Consider the following 9,075-nt stretch of genomic DNA (forward strand, 5'->3'; position numbering starts at 1 on the left):
CCTCCTAGGTCCTATTCCAGTGTCCTCTCCAGTGTCCAGGAAGGATAGGGGTCTGCCCTGCCCACACCCCCCACCCCTTTAAAAGGTCACCCAAACCCTGCCCCAGCTCTCACAACTGTTCTCTGGCCCTGTCCCGCCACTCCTCAAGTTCAATCCCTAGTTTACCTATAACTAACCGATCTTCCTTCAACCCCAGGCTCTCTCCTACGTCCCTCCTGCCAGATGCCTGTCCTCTAGCCGACCTCTTGGCCAAGCTCCACTCCATGCTTTCCTTCACTGGCCACAGCATAGCCCTCCCTCAATATAATGCCTCCCTCTCGCACCGCTCAGCCCTGTTTCTGCCTGCACCCTCCCGGCCCTTTCTCTTCTCGCCCCCACGTTATGGCCAGCTTTTAGCTCCAGCCTGGCAGAGCTCACCGCCCAGACTCAGAAGTGCAAGGCCCGCCCAGACCCACCCGTATCTGCTCACCCCGGATGTCGGCCAGGTCCTGGCCCATGCCATCGTAGTAGATCTTGCCACCCCTCTCGGTGGGGAAGAAGTAGGTCATGAGCGAGCTGGGTGGGGAACAGTAGGAGTAGGAGCCAAGTGGCAGGTCCTTGAGCACCTCGTGAGGCTTCCAGCAGAACTCCCGGAAGCCCGGGTGGTCCATGATCTTGCGCTCGATCTCGTGGATTGTGACCAGCCGCTCACTAGTGAAAATGTTGCGCTCTGCATCTCCGCGAGCGAGAAAGATGAGCTCGATGCGCCAGTGCGCATGCGTCTGGGTGTTGGCGCTCACGTAGGTCCTAGAATAGTCCCAGCGCGAAGCACCCCGGCGGGCACGGCTCTGATTGGACGCTGCAACTGTAGGGGGCGGAGTGCTGGGCTGGTGCCGCCCATTGCTGTCGGTAGGCAGATCCCTCGAAGCGTTACTCTGGTTGGCCACTAGATCCTTCAGGGGCGGGGCCTCACGGCGAAGACGCCCACTCCGATTGGCTGTTGGATTTTGGGCCGCCATGGTATCCCAGGTGTCCCCTGGGAAAGCGCGTGGGGCTCTGGAGGCCTGGCGCGAGCGGTTCCCGAGATGGAGCTGCTGGAGTTGCTCTGAGATGAGGCGCTGAAGCGTCTCGGAGGTGAAATCTGCCAAGTCTCGCCTGTTGCGACCCCAAGATCCAAACTGGGATTTGAGTGCCAAAGCCAGGGCGTCAAAGCGCTGCGAGGCCTCGTGGTTGCGGATCTCAAAGGCGTTGTAAGAGATGTCGATGTCCAGCGGTGGGTAGTAGAGGAACATGAAGGCCGACAGGGCCATGGGGATGCTGCAGCCCAGGAAGAGCACTAGCCCAGCGCAGCACGGGTTGGTGAAGGCCCAGCCCAGGGTACTCCAGAAACCCGAGGCTGGGGGCCGGGACGGAAAGGTCCAGCGCTGCCAGCAACACTGGCCTCCTGCCCTTGGCCGGGGCCCTGACTCCTGGGTCCCCTTAAAGGATTCCCCCGTGGCTTCTTCTTCCTCCTGCTCCTCCTCTAGCCACACGTCCTGCAGCAGGGGGTCATCTTCTGAGTCCATAGTCTATGGGAGAGGGAGAGGGCACAGCCTGGAGAGAGGGCAAGGAGAGAGCCCGTGGCACCAACCTGGCACCAACCCTGCCCACTCTAACAGACACGAATGCAGTGATGGGATGGCATCCAGCGCTACTGAACCGGACCACGTGTGCACCAAACAGAAAGAAAAATCCTGTTATTTGCTCATCATCTCTCCCAACTAGATCTTGGCTTTCAAGGCCACGGAAAAAGAATTACAGCCCAATTGCAAACACAGAAAAAATGTTTCTTCCTCTGTAAGGAAGAGAGGCTTATGAGAAGAATTTGCCTACAGATGGTTTTCCAGTTTTTGCTGCATTCTGACTTTAAAACTCAAGGCCACCGTCAAAGGGGATTCCACAGCAACTGCTTTTGTTTAGTGAGCACCTGTAAAGTACCTTCAGGAAGTCGGTGTCACAGTAGAAAGGAAAGGACGTGGTATTTGGAATATGACACACCCTGGTTTGGGTCCTAGCAATGTGACGGAGGGCAAGAAAGGGAGTCGTCATGTATAGGACATGATCTCAGGGTCAAAGGTGGCAGTAGCCCACAGTCTCCAGTACATTAAGGTACCGTCTGCCACAGAAGCAGATTTCTTTCCTCCCCTTTGGGGACTGTAACATTCTCAGCCTTTGCCCAGGAGGCTGTGCCAGGGCGAGGTGCCAGTCATAGCTCTCCTCCAGCCCTCAGTAGCTCCCCGCCTCTCCTGGATGCTGCAGCTGCAGCCCTTGTGGGGCTCAGACCACTTATTATGCAGCTCCAGCAACATCAAACCTTTGGGCATGGGCAGGGCCGGGCATCTGCCTCCCTGAGATTTGAGCACAAGCGGTGGGGGGCCTGGCAGGAGAGAGCAGGACTGGGCAGCCCGAGGGCTCCAGGGAGGTGGCCCAAAGGCAGGACACCTTCTGGCACCCCCGGCATGGCCTGTCCCCTTGTCCTGCCTGCCTTCTGTTCGGACAGAGAGAGGATCATTATCCAGTTAGATGCCAGGCAGCGAGAGGAGGGAGCTAATTATTCCAGAGCCGGCTAATTAATGCTTCCTTTCCTATTAGCATGCTCTGGAGTGCTCCATTTCAATTAGATGGCCTGTCCTGGAAGAGAGGGGGCTGCTGTCAGTCCAGAGAAAGTGAGGAAGAGAGGGCGAAGGGAAGCAGGGAACGGGAACAGACATAGGAGGGACTGGAGACAGAGAGAGAAGGAAAGAGGAGAGAGACAGGAGGATGGAGCAGCTGGGGGGTGGGGAGAGACAGATGCGAGGAAGAGAAATAAAAAGAGGAACAGAGTGACCAAGAGGGGGGTTTCCCAGGGTGGGTGGGAGAGGAGGGGTCTGCTCGAAAGAGAGAGGCCCGGAAAGGGTAGGAACTGCTCCTATAAGATGCCAAGATTCCTACCCGTGAGACGATGAACTTCCTATTTTACACCTTTTGTGGGGACCAAGTCAGCCCACCGCATCCCCACTTCCGCCTGCCCGGCAGGGAGAACACTGTCCAGTGTGTCGGTGTATGAGGGGGTCAAAGCCCGGGACTCTGGGTCACAGCAACCTTCCCTGGGCGATGTGGGTGCTGCTGCCTCTCCAGATTCTGCCCCCTTCTCCCAAAGGTGCCCAGATCCCATTCATCTTTCAAGGCTTTGCTCAGTGTCACCTCTGCCAAGAAGCCTTCCCAGACCTGAGCCCCACGGCTGCCTGTCTAAACTTCTCACCTCCCTTCCCACACTGCACCTGGGGGTAAAATTACTTTGGGGGAGGAGTTTGGCCGCATGGTAAGGGCCATGTCTGCAGGCTTTGGAGCCTAGCGGACTTGGATGTAAATCCCAGCCAGTGTGACTTAAAGCAGGCAGCGTAACCTTTCCAAGCCTCAATCCTCCCATCCACAGAGTGGGGCTGACAGTGCCCACCGCAGAGGTGGTCGGAAGACTGGGGTAAACAGCAGCCCGCATGTGGTGCCTGGTAGGTCTGTGCATGAGAAAAGATAGCATTTATTATTCTATCTTCTGTGTCCTCCACCCCAAGGGCAGGGAACTCCACAAGGATTCACGCAACAGATTGCTTTTTCCAAAGATGCCATGCCAATGTCTCCTGTGTCCCATGCTGTCTGCAGAAGGGACTTTGGTGCATTCCTCCCCCCAGTCTGGGTCTACGGTGGGCATGCTGCCCTGAGGCCTTGAGAATGGGGATAAAGACAGATGCGGAGTCCGCTGTGCTCTTTCAGGACGCTGATGCTGGGAACCCTGTCCATGCTGTGGGAGGCCTGTGTGGAGACCAGCGGACAACCAGTCAGCCAGCCTGGGGTGGGAACGTGTGAGTGGCGCCACCTGCAGGTGGTCCCAGCCCCGATCACGAAGTGACCCAGTTATTTTTTTCCTGGCCAGGCTCAGTTACTACAGAGTCCCCTCCTGAGCCACAGACTCCACGAGCACAGCACAAAGGTGGTCACATGTCACTGTGGTGGGCACGCAGTAGCAGTGTTTGCTTTGAGAAGCCCAGGTCCACAACAGTGATGCAGTCCTTGCTGACAGCATTTGGGGGACTTACGGCACAGCCATGCCACCTTCCAGTAAAAGTGACACAACTAGGGGGCGTGGCTCCAAGGGAGCAAGGTGTGACCTTAAAAACTCCTGGGAGCCAGGTGTGATAGTGCACACCCGAATCCCAGCACTTTAGGAGGGTGAGGCAGGAGGATCTCAAGTTCCAGCCCAGCCTGGGCAATTTTGTGACCCTGTCTTAAAATAAAAAGGGCTGCAGATATAAGTCAGTGCAAAGGGCCTGGGGTCAATCCCTAGTGTCAGAACACAAAACAAAATCCCTCCTGGGAGAGGTGGTCAGTGTTTGGCAGGTAGGTGTTGAATGAAGGAAAGGAGTCTAATGATCTTGGGTTAGGCATTCTCAAAACTTGCCCCTGCACAGAAAGGACAGTGAATCCCCAGAGGGGACAGCTCCACCTGGGTTTGGAAGCATGAGGTGGAGTCTGTCACTCCCACGCCTGCCTTCTCGGTCACCCCCCAAACGAAGAGCAGCCACGTGGGGAGTCACACCACACTCGTGGCCCACTGACATATCCCCCAGCCTGCCTCTGCCACCAACTTTCTGTGTGGCCCCGGTCCTCTCGGGGCCCTATCTTCCCCATCTCGAAGTGAAAAGGTGGTGGTCCTGTGACAGCCCCGGGTCTCTAAGACTCCCAAGCATTGTCTCTTCCCAGGCTTTGTCCCAAGAAGGGCGGGTGCCACCTCCGAGACCCTCCACTCCACCACGACGGGCTCCCTCACTGCGTCCCAGCTGCAGCCGCCTCCTTGGGCCCCTGCAGGCACGCGGGCAGGCTGGGCAGCAGACTGAAGATACACTTTTCCTTCTCAAGTGATGGGGATGGATTAGCTTGGTGAGGCGCCGCAGCTGCTCCGCGGGAAGGAACGAGGGCAGCCCCGCCGCAGCTGTGCCCAACGCAGCCACGCAGGACTCTGGTCCCCATGAGGTGGGCTGTGAGCAGCGCCCTCTCTCTGTGTCTGTCCCTGTCTGTCTGTCTCTGTCTTTCCGTCTCTCCTGTTTCTCTTTCACGCTGCCTCTGTCTCTCCCTCTCCCTCTCTCTCTCTCACACACACACACACACACAAACACACACTCAGTCAACATTTAAACTCTGGGTCTCCCTGGGGGCTGCAAACCCAAGTGGGCTGCCTCCAAGGGGACAGGAGGCCTGGGAGCCTGGGAAAGAAGAACTTCACCCAGGTTCAAGGCTGGCTTTGGGTTGTAAATTGAAAAAAAGGAAAGAAAAAAAAAAAAAAAAACCATATGTGTGTATTTAAATAAAACCCATTAACAGCGGTTATCGCTGTTTGGAAGGATTTTGGGTGATTTTCATTTTTCTTTTATACTTGTCTGTTTCCAATTCTCCTGCAATGATCAGGTACAGCCTTGCTTTTAGAATCAGAAATAAATGTTATTTAAAAATAGAATGTGCGTGTATGTGGAAAAAAAAAAAAAAAAACCATATGTGTGTATTTAAATAAAACCCATTAACAGCGGTTATCGCTGTTTGGAAGGATTTTGGGTGATTTTCATTTTTCTTTTATACTTGTCTGTTTCCAATTCTCCTGCAATGATCAGGTACAGCCTTGCTTTTAGAATCAGAAATAAATGTTATTTAAAAATAGAATGTGCGTGTATGTGGAAGGGATTTGCTAGCAGCCTTCTACTCTTTGAGGAGTTACTATAATGGGCCTGGGAGGAGGACTCTGTCCTCCAAGGAGAAAGTCCAAGGAGAGCTGGCTTGGGTTGGAGCAGGAGGGAACACGGCAAGAAAGCAGAAGGCCATGGAGACGGGGACCTGGCAGATGCTCAGTGGGCAAAGCAGCGTGGGGCCTCCTGGTCCCCTGACATGAGGAGAGGAGGCCTGAAAGGACCGGAAGTAGATGGTGGCTCACTGGACCCCAAAAGGACTTGGGGCACATCTAGTCCAATGCCTTTATTTCACACACAGTGATCCTGAGACCCAGCAAGGAGGAAGTCAGAATGTCCAAGGTCACCTGGGCAGAGGGAGGGCCAGGACTCTGGGCTGGAACTTTTCATCTTCCTCCACCACCAGATTCTAAGGGGGGCTTTTGCCAAGCCCAGGGAACACCCAGGCCTGGAGAAGGTGGCATGTGGATCCAAAGAGCCAAAACAGGAAAGCTATTTTTAAAGTCGAAGAGGAAAGCATTGTTCAAGTCTCAAGGCAGATGGACCTGCCCATTTGGACAGATGTGGCTCTGGGTCAGGGGCGGTGCGACACCACCCAGGCCCCCAGGGACCTTGCTCTTTTCCTGAGTGGCGGCCCCAGACGTGGCACTAGCCAGAGCCTCTCTGCCACCCTGTTTACAAGTTTCCTCCTTTGGCAAAGGATGCCAGAACCTTCCCTCTCCATTCCCCCATCCCAGCCAGACTATTAAAATGTAATCAAAAAAATCACATTAGACATGCAGATTCAACTTAAAATACGTATACATATATATAATTTAACAGCAATTAGGAGCTAATCAGCTTTTTCTTCCTGACTCGGGTGTTTTGCCTCCCTGGTTCAGCTTGGGTCCTTGAACACCTCGGGGGTCTTTGACTCTCTCACCCTTGGGTTGAGAGATTTGAACAGAAGCTCCCAGTGAAATATTTTGAGGTGAACAACTCCATTTACCCTGATGGGCTGAAGGCAGGACACTGGGCCTCGGCCTCCTGGCTATACCGTGGCACCCTGCTCATCTGAGGGAGGAAGGAGGGAAGGAAGAAGCCTTGGCGCATCCTGGGTACCACGGTCCTAAGTCCTGATGTTCCCTCCATCTTTTGAGGCTCTGATACCCTCCCGATGCTCGCTCCGGCCCTGTGCCTGTCACCAGCATCCCAAACCCTTCTCCAAGACTCAGGTACTCAATCTCAGGCCAGGAGACTGGAGAAGCACGAGAATCAACCTGGTAGAAATAGTGCAAAAGTAATACGCAGGGGCTGAGGCCAAAAGCCCTGTGAGCTCAAGGCAGCAACTGACACCCCAGAGGGTAATTGTCACGTGACATCTAGCACCCACCATGTGGCCAGGAGCTTTATCTCTTGCCATCGTCATACCAGCCCTGCAATGTCGGCATACGAGCATCTCCAATTTATAGAAGAGAAATCAAAATCAGAGAGACTAACTGACTCCCTTATGACTGCACAGCTAAGAAGACAGAACCAGCGTGCAAATTGCACCTCTGCTGATCCCAAAGCCTAGCGTCGTCCTGCAGTTCCAGTAGCTCTTGAGGTCCTGGAGAACTGAACTGAAATGTGTGGGATGGAGAAACCCCACTGTTGTTTAGCAAGTCGGCGCCATTCCCAGGAGGCCTGAAACCACCCTGCTCTCAGCAATTCTGTTCCCCGTAGATGACAACCCCGGACATGGCATAAAGGGAGCAGCCAGCAGTCGCAGGAGCTTGGAATGAGTGTGATGGCTAATTTCACTGATGCTTTAAGTCCGTGTGGACTTGGCTGGGTCACGGGGCGCCCACCCAGACATTTGGCCCTGGGTGAGGCTGCACGGGTGTCTTAGGAGGAGATGAATACCTGACTCATCAGCCTGAGTAAAGCGTGGTCTCTCTTGGCCTTTGACTCAGGCTGAAACTTTGGATTTTCTTGGGTCCTGATCCTGTGGCTTGTGGCCTAGAACATGGACCATCAGCCCCTGGTTCTCAGATCTTTGGAATGAAAAACATCAGCTCTCAGGTGTCCAATCTGCCGACAGCAGATCTTGGGATTTGTCAGCCTCCATAACTGTGTAAGTCAATGGTTCTGTTTCCCCGGAAACCCTGACTAATACAGTAGGGCATGAAACATCCCAGAGAGAAAGTGGAGATACAGGAGGGAGCCCCATCCTAGCAGCTGGATGTGAGGGCCACCCCAGGTCCTACTCAGGATCTCAGATGGAAACAGAAATGGTTACAGAGCCAAGGAATTTCCTCTAGACCCATGGAGGAAGGGTGAGGCCCGACCCAGCTCTTCTCAGCAACAAGACCCTGCACCTGCCACCCCCATACTCCCTGTTCAGCCCAGGGTAAGGCTGGCTTTGTGGCTGCAGCTGAGAGAGGTACCTCCTCCCATCAGGAAACACCATCCGTTTGCCAGCAGGAAAGCCAGGGGAAGGCAGAACCATTCCTCTCTGCAAAGAAAATCCAGGAGCCCAGGTGGGGCAGGGACAGAAGGGGTAGATGGGGTTCTGTGGTGAGCCTGCTGGAGCCCTCAGGGCTGCAGAGAAGGCACGGATGAAGGACGGCTGGCTGCTCCGAGCTGACAGCCGGAGAGGAAACTGTAGACACTAACTCGGAAACCCAACAGCTCAATATATATCAGGCAAACTAGCTCTGCTGCGGGCAATACGTCAGCTGGGGGCGCATCCTGGCAGGCCTGGGGACTTCGCAACAGTGGGCACGACAGTATGCTCCCTGCAGGGGGCTCCGCGGAATGAGGATCACTCGGTCCCTTGGCACTAAACAGCTGTAAGGACAGAGAGCAAGCAGGGTCTGATGTGGTGCGGGTGGGGTGGAAGTGAGCTAAGCAGTGTAGATTGTGCAACCAGACCTGGGTTCAAACCCGACTCCCACCACTGCCCAGGTGCCCCGGGCACATCTCAGTGTCCCCATCTAGAGAGTGGGAAGGGGACGCTACCGTCCTGGGGAAGTCACATGGCTAGTATGATTACCATGGGCTCTGCTTGAAAGCAGTTCCCCAGCTGGCTGGAAGGGACTCGGCTTCTCTGTCTCTGCCACCAATGTCCCTGGCCTTTAAGGTGAATCTGAGACATTTCTTTTTTTTTTTTGGTACCGGGAATCGAACTCAGGACCTTGCACTTGCGAGGAAGGCAGCAGCACCACTTAGCTAAATCCCGGGCCCATGAGCCATTTCTTAAAATGCAGATTCCAGGGCCAGATCACTTGGAGTGGGGCCCGGTAATCTATTCAAACGACCTCCCTAGGTGATTCGGTACAGATGGCACAGGAACATCACCCTGTGGCCCTGGTCACCTTCCCTA

The 9,075-nt window shown here is 54.8% G+C and overlaps 1 protein-coding gene across 4 annotated transcripts in view; it reads right to left on the reverse strand.

Moving 5' to 3' along the window:
- The window catches only part of Disp3 (dispatched RND transporter family member 3), a 43,842-nt gene that overhangs the window by 25,034 nt on the left and 9,733 nt on the right, over positions 1–9,075 (reverse strand). For 3 of the 4 annotated variants that reach the window (XM_010628128.1, XM_010628125.1, XM_010628127.2), the window contains exon 2: positions 470–1,547. In XM_010628128.1, the coding sequence (XP_010626430.1) occupies positions 470–1,547 (1,078 nt within the window). Of the gene's footprint in view, positions 1–469; positions 4,235–9,075 lie in introns of those variants that run through there. The other variant, XM_010628126.2, reaches the window with a different exon arrangement.

This window comes from Fukomys damarensis, unplaced genomic scaffold (assembly GCF_012274545.1).
Source record: "Fukomys damarensis isolate Sample0158 unplaced genomic scaffold, DMR_v1.0_HiC HiC_scaffold_23, whole genome shotgun sequence".
NCBI lineage: Eukaryota > Metazoa > Chordata > Mammalia > Rodentia > Bathyergidae > Fukomys > Fukomys damarensis.